The sequence below is a fragment of the Ambystoma mexicanum genome, chromosome 10 (genome assembly GCF_040938575.1).
Source record: "Ambystoma mexicanum isolate Mex_15411 chromosome 10, UKY_AmexF1_1, whole genome shotgun sequence".
In the NCBI taxonomy this organism is placed as follows: Eukaryota; Metazoa; Chordata; class Amphibia; order Caudata; family Ambystomatidae; genus Ambystoma; species Ambystoma mexicanum.
The window spans coordinates 534,785,502-534,799,762 of NC_090932.1; the positions used below are offsets into that span (position 1 = coordinate 534,785,502).

The 14,261-nt window shown below is 48.1% G+C and overlaps 1 protein-coding gene across 2 annotated transcripts in view; it reads right to left on the minus strand.

Annotated features, from left to right (window-relative positions):
* The window catches only part of HDLBP (high density lipoprotein binding protein), an 829,415-nt gene that overhangs the window by 495,869 nt on the left and 319,285 nt on the right, over nucleotides 1-14,261 (minus strand). For both annotated transcript variants that reach the window (XM_069618106.1, XM_069618107.1), the window contains exon 8: nucleotides 12,641-12,847. In XM_069618106.1, the coding sequence (XP_069474207.1) occupies nucleotides 12,641-12,847 (207 nt within the window). The remainder of the gene's footprint in view (nucleotides 1-12,640; nucleotides 12,848-14,261) is intronic.

Here is a 14,261-nt window from a genome sequence, read left to right on the forward strand (position 1 = left end):
AATGATGTCACGGCTGAGGCTAACACAAGTAGGTGCATTGGACATATATCCAAACAAGAAGCTACACGAACATCTGGTCAAATGGCGCTTGGACATGAAGAACATGCTTGCATCCATTAGTTTAGAAAAACATACTCTTCTTGCGTTTCAGAATAGCAAGTCACACGAGAATATATATAAAAGCTTGCTCAATGCAGAATGCAATTAGAAAGAGTGGCCATGTAAACCAAAATGGAGGACGCAATCACGTTAGGTGAATGGGAAGTAGCGAAAAGCCATAAGACAGCAGAGACCCCGTCTTGCTGAGGCAGCGAAAAAAGCTAAAGCCTGAATAATGCAGATAATGTGCACAGGTTGCCAAGTGTTAGCAGGGGAGGCAGGTTTGAGCCAGCATTGGAAAAATACAGGTGGTAAACAGACCCCAGACAATGGACATAACTATCAGAAAGCAAAGAAACAAATGTTGCAGGAAGGTCAAGTTCTCACCAGCTCACACCGGACACAGAGGCAAGTAGCTCTAATGAGCCTCAAGGGGCCAATAAGGTAATACACACCTACAGTAAAAAGGGCTAAAATCTTCATAAATTACAAAGCTGAATAATTTGAAATGCGGTCTCCACACGTGTGACCTACAGAGAATGCTTATTCATTAAAGCCAGACAAAGGCAGGCAGAGACCTTTGTTCACATCCAGAGTAAATTCGAAAGCCAACTGCCCTGGCTCATGACCTAGGGAATCAGGGAATGATAACTTTACTGGGACACAGCCCCCAGGGGCCGTTCTCATCACCTTCAATTGTTGATCATATGCTAACAGTTCAAAGGGTCAAGGCTGAGAAATCCATCCTTGTTCAATCATCATCCACCCCCGACGGTCACTCGAACAGTGTTGCACCTACCAATCAGAACACCCCAAAAGATCTGTTCCCCATGTATCTTTTTGTAGGTGTTCCCAGGCGGAGTTACCTAATTGCAATGAACCAATTAGGTTCCAAACTATGTATAGAATATGTAGTCGCCCATACTACTCGCCCAAGCACATTCCACCTACATTTGCACAATGTTTCATCCATTTGGGACGTCATTTTGAATTAAAACTCAGTGGCAAGCCTATACTCTGACAAGAGAGACTTGGAACCGCCTGATGTCCATCACTGTCCCCGTTTTATTTTTGATTTTGTAATAAAACAGTACTTTTGCCTTCTTACTGGACTCTTCTGTTTTTTGGGTTTGGGATGCCCCCTGCCTGTCCGCTGCATACCCGAGATGTGACACCTTCCCCATTCTCGACACAGGCATGCCAGAAGACAAAGAACAGAGAGGTTTCTGACTCCTACCTCAGTAGGCTAACACTTAGGGCTCCAGCCGAAGACAAGAATCAAACCAGGACCTCCGCATCCCAGGATGGCAGAAGGAGGACCAAGAAAGAACAAGAACACTAAAAATGGTGAAAAACAGAATACAGCCACCATTTTAGATGAATGGTGACCATTCTGTGCATTACTACAGCTGGGTTGACAGCCTACAAGTAGAAATCACACAAATGTTGGTAGAACACATCCGCTGCCTCCAGCCATGAAAGACATGCTGCTCACTAACAGAAATGTTACATCAGTAGTGAGAAAGGGGATACAGTGGATCCCCTCAGGACTCCACATAAGGTGGGGCGTGCTGATAATCAGGATTGTAGAAAGGATTTTAAGTATCCGTCTAACCTTGGGAACAGTAGTTCACACAGATCCCAAGAGAAAAGTAAAAACGGAAGCCCAAATTGGCTCCCCAGCAACACAGCATTTTCTGTGCTGTGTGCTGCGATAACAAAATCTAGATGCCCAAAAAGTTTTAGAAAAGTAGGATTCCCAAAATAAAGTAGGGAGAGTCATAAAAAAAAGACTTCCATGGAAAGAGTAAACGAAAGGGCGAGTTGGGGGGCTGGGGTTGTTTAGGAAGGATCCCACTCACTCCGGAACATAGAAAAATAATCCACAAGGTCAGAAAAAAGTGCTTGTGGTCTCACAGGCGAGGGAGCTTTAGCATAAATATGAAAACCTAACCTAACACACAGTTCCAACCATCTAATGTCATCCCTTTCGTAAATCGATCCCTTTTCGTCATCCTAGCCCACTCTTGCTATATATCAAAGCAAGCCTAACAACTCATGGAACGTTGTCATACTTGAATTTATTTTGCAGAGGGTGGGTCACCTTTTTCATTCTCTCACCCCACCCAAACACCCACCCACCACTACTAAGAAAATCTTAAAGGAAAGTGTTCATTTTTTTTTTTTTTTTTTTACAAATGTTGCTGCTTGGGACAGAAATGATAAGTTACTCACTGTAGTGACTAACCTAGTCCCCTTTCCTCCATACTGCATGGGTGATTACAACCGAGTGTAGCCCCAGGGTGGAGAGGAGATCCTCCTTAAGCAAACTAATTTCTAAGAACCGCCTGTCTGAAAGCTGCGTCTGATCTAGAGCCGGCGTCCAGACATTAGTGCTTGCAGAAAGCTGAAGGGGTGGCCCATGTGGCCGCCCTGCTTAGGACTTGCCAGGGTACATGCCGCTGGAATGAGATGGCCGTTGCCTTGGCGTGCATGTTGGCCGGTAGTGGCTTATGCAGTCCCTCATAAGCTTCTTTAATGGCTGAGACCATCCAACGGGCTATGGAGGCCTTGCAGGCCAGATATCCCGGTCTAGCTCTGCCAAAAAAGTGACAAAAAGTGCGTCGGACTTGTGGAAGCCCTTGGTCACGTCCAAGTAGAATTTCAGGGCACACCCGACATCCAGGCAGCGTAGAACTGTGCCTCGTGTTAGGGAGAATTATTAATGTGCTAATTCCCTTCACCTTAGAGATCTCCAGCAACTTTGCTGGATTTTGGGGAGTTTTTTTCCTGGAGAGAGAGAGGGAGCGTTTTTTCCCCACTCGCTCAGGTATTTTGCATGTGTTTTACTCGTGTTTTGATCATGGAGTTTTAGACAACTCCATAAGCATCTTTTATTGTGTGTCACACAGCACCCTCCGTGCAGTGACACAGGTGAAGCCTTTTAGTCTGTCCCAAGGTTTAAATACCTTCACTAATAAACTGTTTCCCAGAGACAGTAAAGTGAAATTGACTTTGCTAGTCTTTTCAAATTCCTAGGCCCAGGCACACCCTATCTTACAATAGAGTGCTGAGGGGTAACTTAGTATCCCCCTATGACTAGAAACTCATTTAGCAGTCAAATGCTACCCTTCCCTCTTGAAATTGCTGGTGGCAGTGGTTTTACAACGAACTACCATGATTTTTCCCAACCTCGAACACCAGTAGCACTAAATCACGGGAACCATGCTTTTCAAGATGGCTTCTGACCCCCCTTTGTTTAAACAGGTCCCGGTCTTTTTTCTCCATTTCTTTTTGGAAAGGCCCTTCTAGCGATTGTCTCTGCATGCCAGAACAGGTTTGGTCCCTTTGTTCCTATGCCTTTGGCGGGCTTCAGGACTGAAGACCGCCTCTGGCACCCAAGTGTCTGGGGTAGGCAGGAAGTGAGGAAGGTGCCCAAAACTCGACAGAGAAGCCCTTCAAGGACGACTTCTCCCTTTGTGTTGGTGGGACCAATCAACTCGACCCGTAAGCCACCTGGATACCATTCATGGAGCTGATTTTATTTCCTCAGAGTGCTGAAGGGAACCGAATAACCAGGAAGATGGACACAGGTTTGCGGCCATGTCTACAGCTACCGGAATTGAAGATTTGTCTGTCAGCTTTTTGACCAGTCCCAGTGCATTGCAGGAGTCTCCAGACATCCTCCCTCTTGTCTCCACGAGTGAGGCTCAGGAACAGCGATATCTGCAGTAACTGCCAGGAACAGAAGTCTTCAGCTGCATCTTTTTCTTCATTGTAAGGTATTGTGAAAACCCGACAGAGAGAACTTGCGTCTCACTGCAAAATTGCTTGAAACTTTGGCAACTTGCAGGCCTAGTCAGCTTGTGACCCAACATACAAATCTTTCTTTTACTAACTTGTGAGAATTTTTGCAAAGACTTTTCCGTTTAACTACCAGAACTGCCTATCCTAAACAAGACATTAGCCCATTGACTTTGGCCTAACCTATTGCATTGAATGGACTACTCTGGCGAACTCAAACGATTTGCACTGTCTAAAAGTAACTAATCTTTATATTAAACTATGCCTTTTTGCTCCTACTTCAAACGCTGTGGATGCCATTTTGCTCCTCCTACAAAGTAGTTTTAATGCCTCCTAATGGGATAGTGTGAAGTACTGAAGTATATTTTTGTGTGATATAAAACATTTATTAGAAGGAGGCAGTCTATAACTGACTGTGAAATAAATGAATAGGTGTTTTACCAAGAAACCTTGAGTGTAAGAGTTAATTTGAATACTTGTGACTGTGCAACATCCTTACAGCTCACATTCCCCTCTAGCGATAAGCCCGGCTGCTCAGCAACGCTAGCACAAAACTGTAGTACAGACTTCTACCAAAGGTTGGTTTTGCTTACACCTGTAGTCCTAGTTGTGTGTAGTGGTCCCAAAGGGTACTGCATACAAACTTTGCCTAACACCTCGTCTTTGAGCTCAGCAAAAAACGTAGGCAGCACTATTTCTTCATTCAGATGGAATGCAGAAGGCACCTTAGGTAGAAATGCCGGGTGTGTCTGCAGGGCTACTTTATCCCTGTGAAACTTAGTATAGGGCCCTGAGGCGACCAGCGCCTGAATTTCGCTTATCCTGCGAGCCGAGGTGAGGCAGACTAGCAAGGCCGATTTAAGGGTGACCAGCCTGATGTCCACGGACGCAATAGCTCAAATGGTTTTTGCGCCAGGGCACCCAACACTATATTCATGTCCCACACAGTGTGTGGCCTCTTGATGGGCAGGTAAAGTCTGGCGAGACCAGTTAGATTCTTGACAATCAGGTTGGAAGAGGAAAAGATCTCTTCCTCAGAGTTTCTGTAGGCCCCAATGGCTGCCAAGTGCGGCAGGTGTCTACCTGTACGCCCGAGTGGGCGAGCTGTGCCGAGAAGGAGAGCACGTTGTCCAAGGTACATGCAAGGGGGTTGATATCTTTAGTGTCTGCACAGTGGCAGAACCTGGTCCACTTGCTCTTATACTGGGCCCTGGTAGCTTTGCTCCTAGCACCCTGTACGATCTCTAGATCAGCCTGGGACAGACTGAGATGTCCGAGTGTGACCTGCTCAGGAACCACGCTGTGAGGGCTAGTTTGCGGCACAGGGTGAATGACCCTGCCCCCTTGCCGCGCCAGAAGATGTGCTGGGCCTGTCGGAAGGCAAATGGGAGGTCTCTCCGAGAGGCTGAGCAGCTGCAAGAACCATGGCCTTGCTGGCCACCATGGAGCTATCAGAATGAAGCTGAGGTTTGCGAGACTCCTTGATCTTGCATATCACCCTGCATGAGCGGGAAGGCGTATGCTGTCATGCTGTTCCACCACATCTGAAATGCGTCGCCGAGGGAGCCAGGGCCCTGCCCCTGCCAGGAGGCGAACTGTCTGCACTTGTTGTCCCAGGAGGCAAAGAGGTCCACCTGGGGGTCTCCCCATCTGCTGAAGATCTCCTGCAGTACGAGGTCGTTTAGCTGCCACTTGTAATTATCCGCTCCCAGCCTGCTGAGCCTGTCAGCCTCCAGGTTAGATTCAAACAGAAGGTGGACGGTCGTGATGTAGATATTTTACAGGGCCCATTCACACATGCTGACTGCCAGTCTGCACAGTGGAGGGGACCTGGTACCTCCCTGCTTGTTGCCATAGAACATGCTGGTCGAGTTGTCTGTCTGAATGAGGACGACCTTGCCCTCAATAATCGGAGGAAGGCTCTCAGCACTAGCCAGATAGCCTTCAGTTCCAGCCAATTGATGTGGTACTCCTGCTCCAGCAAGGTCCTGGTGCCATGGACGCAGTGGTTGTCCAGGGTGCTGCCCCCCCTATCCCTCGAGAGTAGTCCATAAGTGATCGTGACCTGTGGGGTTGGTTGCCGGAAGGGCTTGCCCATCCACAGGTTGCAGTCCCTGGACCACCATGTGAGGTCCCGGTGAAGAGAAGGAGGAACGATTATCATCTCCGCCTGAGAGCCCCCTTCCTGGTTCCATGACGCTGCGAAGTGCAGCTGTATCCTCCTTATCTTGAGTCTAGTGTGGGGGACGGCCAAGAGGACCTGCTGCCATGAGACCCAGTAGGTGTTGATCCCACCAGGCCGATGTCCCTTCTCTGCTGAGGAAGTGTGCCATGGCCCGCTTGATGGCCACGATCTTGTCCTCCGAAGCAAAAACTCTGCACATGTGTCCCAGATGAGCCCCAAGAAGGTCAGAGTCTGGGTAGGCTGCAGCTGCGACTTCTTGAGATTGAGCGAAAAGTGTGTTCATGAGGGCATGAGAGGCGTAGTGCACCACTTCCGGAGAGGAAGCCCTGACGAGCCAGTCGTCGAGGTACGGATAAATGTGGTGGTCCTGAGCCCCAAGGAGGGCCGCCACTGCATTCATCAGCCTGGTAAATACCCTGGGGGCCAAGTTGAGCCCAAAGGGAAGCACCTTGTATTGGAAATGGTAGCCCATGATCCAGAATCGTAGAAAGAAACAGTGAGGCTGCCAAATCGGGACATAAGTACACGTCCTTCAGATCCAGAGAGCACATCCAGTCTCCCCTGCACAATACCTCTGCTATTAAAGCTGGAGTAACCATCTTGAATTTTTGTAGAGGTAGGGAGAGGTTGAGGGTGCAAAGGTCCAGCACAACTCAAGCCCGCATGGTTCTTTTTCTGAATGGCATAAATCTTGGAGTAGAAGCCCAAGCCTCGCTGGGAGGCTGGGACCCTTGACTGCCTGGCTCTCGATGAGTGACTGGATCTCTGCTAAAAGAATTGCTGTCCCAACCTGTGGGAGTGGAGGGGAGAGGCTGGGATGGGTAGGTGGTACCCCGTGGATACTACTGAGAGGTTCTAGGGGTCCACAAAATTCTGGCGCTAGAACTGTGCATGGAGAGCAAGCCTGTCCCCCACTGGAGACATGTGGACCCGAAGGGTCTTGTCATGCCTGCTTTCCCTTTGAGGCTGTTGCGGAGGATGGGGACTGGAAAAAGCCCTTAAACCTCCCCCCCCCACCCAAACTCGCCCCGCCCCTTTCTAATATTTGCAAACTGTCAGGCTGCCTGAACCTCCGCACTTGGAAGCTGTGGAACCCTCCATATGTATGCCCCCTTATCTGAGCGCTGCTGTGACTGGATGTACGTTTTGGGCGTGGTTTTTGTAAGGATGGGTAGAGACTTGGCTGCTTGAGAGCCATTTTTCCTTTTGTCCAGCTCCTCGTCTGTGGTGGAGTGGAAGAGGTCACCCCCCTTCGAACGGAAGGTATAGTATATGTTCCTGAACATCCGGGTTGAATTTAGTAGCACAGTGCCAGGCTGTTCTTTTAATGTCCATGGCAATGCAGATGGCCCGGCCAGAGGTGTCAATGTGGGCCACAGTGGACTCCATGATGTCTTGTGCCAACCTCTTGGCCTCTGCCAGTCCCGCCTTGAATCGTGATTAACTCTGCGCCGGAAACTCTGGCAGGAAATCAGCCATTTCCCGCCAAAGCCTCAGGTTGATGGCTGCCAGCATGGCATCCGCGTTGGCTTGACGAAGATGCAGAGACGCGTTGGAATACAGCTTCTTCCCGTATATGCCTCCAAGATCTTCTCCTCCTTGCCTAGCAGCGCCGCAGAGAATGACTGAGGCTTGGAGTATAGTAATGCTGCAGCGATCACCGAAGAGTGCGGCTGAGGGTGGGCCGATAGCAAGAGTATATCCCCCTCCAACTGCCTGTACTTCGCGTCCAGGCGTCGTTTGATAGGCTGGACCGAGTGGGGCTTGAGCCAGCCCTTTTTGGCCAAGGCGACTACGTCCTTCTGCATCTGGATGCCTGTTCTCGCTGCGTGTGTTAGCAAAGTTTGAATGCAGTACCCTCTGGGAACACTACAAACAACTAGGACTACAGGTATAGACAACCCAACCTTTGCTGTAAGCTTTTACTACACAGTTTTGCTAGCGTGTTGAGCAGCCAGGCTTATCTCAAGAGGGGAAATGTCAGCTGTAGTGGAGTTACAAAGATTCACAGTTACAGGTATTCAAATAAACTCTTACACCTAATGTTTCTTGCATAAACAATTAATAACTTATCAGTCCTTTATAAAGCCTTCTTTGGAAGGGAGCAATAGAATAGCAACACACAAATATACTTCAATACTGTACATTTTCGGATGGCCTACAGCCACAACCTACACCCACAGGTGACCAATAATAAAGGGGATGAGGACATTAATATCTTACTGTTGGCATTCAGAAAACTCTTAAAAGTTGGTAAAAGGTAAAGGTTATTAGAACACAAGAGACCACAAATATTCTTAAGCAGGTCAAATCCTTTTGGTCCTCTTAGAGGAGTCATATCATTCAATAGGCTAAGCCAAAGTCAACAGGCAAAAGTCTTGTATAGGATGAAGCACTTCTGGTAAGTAAACGGAAAAGTCTTTGCACAAGTTCTTAGGAGTCTTTGATAAAAAAAAAGAAGAATCAAATGTAGGGCCACAAGCTGATTAGACTTGAGTTGTAGAATTTACAAGCACTTTTACAGTAAGAGGTAAATTCTTAATTTTTTTACAGTACCTTAGCAATGAAGTAAACATGCAGCTGATGACTTCTGTTCCTGGGCCTCAGTCATGGGGACAAGATGGAGGACGTCGGGGGACTCCTGCAATGCACTGGGACGGTCAAATCTTACAACTGGCAAACTTGACTTGCAGTGGCTGTTTCTCATTTCAGCTCCTCACGTCTACCAGAAATAGCAACAACGCAGTTCCTTGGCTGTCGAGATGGAATTTCCTTGATTCTGGGGTCCCGCACTCTGTTGAGGGGGCTCAGGCTTGGTCAGTCCCGCTTCTTGGGGGTCCGGAGGATCTTCCAAAAGCTCTAGGCCAGCTTAAAAGCTATGTACACAATCTGGTGTTCCTCCCTGGCTATACGGTTTCCACCAGCACTCTGGAAATTCAACCAGCTCTGAGATGGATGTGCAGGTGACTCACTTTGGAGTTGATTGGTCCCACCAATGCAAAGGGAGAAGTCATCCTTGCAGGGGCTTCTCCGTTGATGCAAACCTGGTGTTTTTGCACTGCAGCAGGGCGTAGGCAAAACAACGGTCCAGAAGTTGCAGCAGGCATCCTCTTCAAGCTCTTCGGTTCCTTCGCCCAGTGGTCGAGACTGCCTTCCAAGCCAAAAGACTTGCCTTTTATTCAGTTCTCTCCCATTCATTCCAGACTAGCTGTCACTCACCCAGCAGGGTGACTGTCCTTGCCAGACAGTCAGCCAGCCAGTCAGCCAATCCCCACAGAGTGCATTTGGGTCTCCTAGGAGACTAAGCACAGGGAGTTTCGGGCAACTCCATCACTTCCTGACTACCCCAGACAGTCTGGAGCCAGTGGCAGGCTTCACTCCCAAATCCCGCCAAAGGCCAAATGAACAGAGACCAAACCTGGTTTGGCGCGCAGAGAAAATCTCTAGAACAACCTTTCCACAGAGAACTGGCGAAAAAAAGACTGGGGGCCATTCTATCAAAGATGGCTCCTGCTCCATTTTGAAAAAGATGGCTCCCACGGTTGCTTTACAGGAGCTGCGAATGCAGCCCGCTGTAAGACATACCATGGTAGTTCAAACCAAACCACTCCCACCAGTCATTCAGTGAGGAAAGGGTAACAAAAATGTTACATGAGGATATAGACAGAGGGGATACCAAGTAACCCCTCCAGCACCCTATTGTAAGATGGTGTGTGTTGGGTCTAGAAAGTTACAAATGTAAGTAAAGTCAGTTTCACTTTACTGCTCTTGAAAACAGTAGTTTAGCCAAGAGAAGGTATTTAAACCTTTGGGAAATCTGAAAGACTTCCCTGTGCCACACAAAGTAAAAGATGATGCCTATGGAGTTTGTCAGACTCCAGAACCAAAAGAAACACAGTGTATACATTCACATTAAAATACATGAGAGAGTGGGACAAAAGGGTCACACTCTCTCCAGGTAAAAAAAAAAAATTACAAAACCAAGTCCTCAAAATCCAGCAAAGTTGCTGGGGGTCTCTAAGGTAAAGAGAATTGGCACATTTCTGAGACTTCTCCCTAACAGCAGTACGTAGCGTGGGAACTTCGGCGAGGAACCCCTGTGATGGTTGCTCGACCTCGGGTTGAGGAAGGCCCAAGTACTCTGCCAGCCCCGCAAGACGTTCATGGAAGGCCTTGGCTGATGACTGTCAGGGTCCTCCTCCTCATCTGTGTCCACCTGAGGGTCCGGAACCCGGTGGAGGGGTGCTGGGAGCCGAAGGGTGCGGTGTGGAGACCGGAGCCGGAGGCTGCAGCGGAGGCTGGTACGGAACTGCCTGCACTATCGGTTGGGGGGCCCCCGAGCAGGTGGCGTAGGCTGAACAGGGGACCCTGTACTGGGGCCTGCGGCGCCAGAGCACGTCCCTGATGGCATCCCTGAGGATTACCCACATGCAAGTAGAGTTCATGAGCCCAAGGAACCTTTCAAAAATTCTGTCCTCACAGGCTGGAGGGGTGTTGGGCGATATTGACGGGGTAGCAGGCAACTGCTGGAGCCGTTGCGTACCCTGCCCATACGGACACAGCAGAAACCTACCCTGCGCAAATGAAGGCCACATATCTGGTTCACACCAGTCCTACCTTGACACGTTCCTCCGCCTACTCCCTGCCTTGGTGCAGTATCGGGCAGATGTCAGGAATGTCTGGCATGGCGGCCATTTCGTCGAGCTGCCTTCCAAGTGCCTGCGTAGTGTTGCTTGGCTCACTGGGCCCAGCCCCGGCCAGGACTCTTCAGTGTGGATCATGAGGCCTTCCCTGTTCCTCAGGCCGAGACCTGGTTGGCGTTTTGCCCTCGGAGGATCTGCCGGTAGAACTGCGTATTGGCTCCCCCTCCAACATGTTGCCGGTACTAGGGCGTGGCCCCTCAGGCGAAGACCAGGTAAAAGAACCTTCTGGTCTCTCAGCACTGTCACCGGAGGATCAACCGACCCCTCCGCCTGCCGGCCGGTAGCCAATTTAGCCTCTGTATTCGTGGTGGTATGAGAATCTGAGCGGTTCCTCCCACGTGGGCGAGTCCCTGGAAAGGCGTCTCCCTTGCGGGGTGCACAGGAAAAGAGTGGCCCTACCTTGGGCCTGGATCATTGATTGACGAAGTCTTTCAGGTCCTCTGGAGACGATCTCTGCAAGAGCTCCCTCCACATGGCTAGTCTATTCTTCTTCAGAGACCTCGAGGAAAGCGCGTTGCACACGATACAAGCTTGCCAGCTGTGGTCTGGGCCAAGGAAATGTAGGCAGAGGGCGTGGGGGTCAGAAGTTGTAAAGAGCCTGTTGCAGGATGGACACCCGCTGAACCCTGTAGAAGTCGACATGCGCCGGGGAAGAGCATGACGCCGAGGACTGAGTACCTGTGATAAAAAAAGAAAAGAAAAAGTTACTTACCAACTGTAACATTCTTTCGACTGGATGTTCCTCCCACGTATTTCTCATCTTGTGATAATTCGTTATCTCCAGCTTCGCTGCTTCGGAAAAGCAGCGAAGCTGGAGATAATGAATTATCACAAGATGAGGAATACGTGGGGGGACACAATCCATTCGAAGTAGTATCCACGCTGGGAATGAAATGGCCGAAGCCAAACCCACAAGCGCTGGTGAATTTGGCCCGTTCCCATAGACACGGAAAAGGGGACTGAGGTGTGGTGCCGGAGGGCAGAGTCAGGGCAGTGCAAACTCACAGGGCCGTACCCACGCGCGCCTCTAAATTTAAAGGGGAAAGAAGGTTTTTTTTCTGGTGAAAAAGGTTCCATCTCCCGTCCCTTGGAAGGGACACCCATGCAGTATGGAGGAAAGGGGATGCGACGTAAGAGCAGTGGTCGAAGTGTACGAAAAGAAGTACTGGAACTATGTTCCCTGCTGGCCTGCACCCACGCCCCACAAACACCATCACCACACCCTCTCCCACACACAATACAAACCCCCAAACACTTGCACCTGCTGTTTAAGGGAACATTCAGTGTAGTGCACTGAAAGTGCAAGCTTCAACTTCTTCCTACACTTTTACTGTAATCATTCCAGAACGGTTTCTTTTTAAAATAAAAGAATAAGAACAGTAGAGCCCAATTTAAAAAAGTAGAGGAGCACCACTCCTGACCGCTCCCGCTCACTTCAACCACTGTGTAAGAGAAACTCATGGGACCTCGACACATGAAGGATTTTGGGAACACTACGCGTCAGGAATAGTGTTACAGTCATGCCCATGTCTACGTCCCTTTTCGATCTTAAAAAAAAAAATGCAATACGATACAATTTCTACTAGCTGTCGGACTATATGCACAGAATTTGATCTAAGCAGATTCAAAAACATCAGAAATATATACATTTGCTTTCAGGCTTTCAAACCAGTGAACTTGAGCGAAAAGATGTATTCAAGGAAATCAATTCACTGAAATTAATCAAAAACATGTACCCGACATCCAATGCAAAAATAAAGTGTCTAATTTTATTTTCAAGTTGTGGTCCAGTTTAAAATGTATTTTCTTTACAATTCTAATAGGACACTTGTTGCATAAAACAACTCACCTTGGCATAAACCTCGGTCAGTGCCTGGCCCAGCTTTTCGGGCTCGCCACGCAGAATCACTGTCTCCGAGCTGCTGTCAGTAGGTGGGATCTCGACTGAGACTCCAGTTTTCTCCAGTATCTCCTGCAGGGAATTGCCTTTGGGGCCGATGACATACTTGTGCTGTGACTTTTTCACCTCAACAGCAATTGTGGTCGTCTTCTTTTTCTAAAGGGAAAGGTGGTTATAAGGAAAAGGAATTATGAACCCAAACTTGTTAAAAACATTGTGCCGGAGGACTCACTCAGTTAAACCTCAAAAGATAAATATCAATGACAAGGCAACTTTTGAATTAATTTCTGTACAACAGCCAACACAAGAGCCCACTTGAATTCCCAGATGTAGTTACTGCCCTGCACCTGGACCAGGGTCTTACTGCTAGGATTGTTTCTCTCCTCACTTTTATTCACGGGTATGCAACAGACAAACACAGATGGTCAACAAGTTTTCCCACAAGCTTTTCCTTGCACTCCAAGTGGTAGACATAGCTGAGCAGTTAAACACATCTCTAAAATTGAAAAAGGGTTAGCTAACAGCAATATGTCTACACAAAAATGATATCAAATAGTACAACATCTTTTTTAATTGATAATTCAAGGTCATGCAGGTTACAGCCAAGTAACCTTAAATTGTAAGGGATGTTCAGGAGGTCACAACCTTTACCTTTTATGGTCACTGAAAAACTCCAAATTCATCCAGAGTCTATGGCTTCTAAATTAAGCCGTCTTTATCCCGGGGGTGTTTTTGACCTGAATACAATCAACCATAGTTGAATAGCATAAGAATAATTGGGAGTGACACCCAACTGACTCTGAGCGGTGTACAGTCCTCGTGCTGCAAAAGCTCAAATGATAAACATGGACCTGATGTTAAAGATAAGGCACTACCAGCTGGCTGAGGCCATGTACCCAGCCGTTCCTGCTGGGTTAAGGGAATCAGTTTGTTCACCAGAATTGCATAGGCATGATTCCCTCAAGCATGGATGTCTTTTTTGGACCGCATGTGACAGTGTAAATTGAGTAGCACGAGTGTGTGATCCTCAGCCCCAACTTTAGGAGTATGCATGCGACTAAACAGATACAAGCCACAGAAAAAAAATTACTGGCCGAGTAATGTCCAACTTCTGAGGAATATGAATCTGTTTAGGCTTGCATGCTTTGCATAGACTAGTCCATCTTGGTCTCCCTGTCTCTAAACTAGTTACCCTCTATTCTGTCTATAACTCATCTATTTCTCTTCTCTTTCGCCCCTTACCTATTCCTCAAACTCTTCTTCTCTAACTGCTAGGTCTCCTCTTCCCTTTGATTATGAAATTCTTTTCCATTCATTCATGCATTTTGTTTAAATGTATCCTTGGTCTCACCCCACTCTACCTTTCCTCACTTTAAACACGTGTGTATGAACGGGATACAAATAAAATATATCACATATCCCCAATTCTCCTTTCAGTGTGTTGGTTTCTCAGAATCTGTTAGGCAGAATCCTGTGCAGTGCCCTTAGGGACCACTACACACAAGACTACAGGCGGCAATACAAGTTTTACCTTTGGTACAAGCCTGTACTACTATGTTAAAGTGGTAGC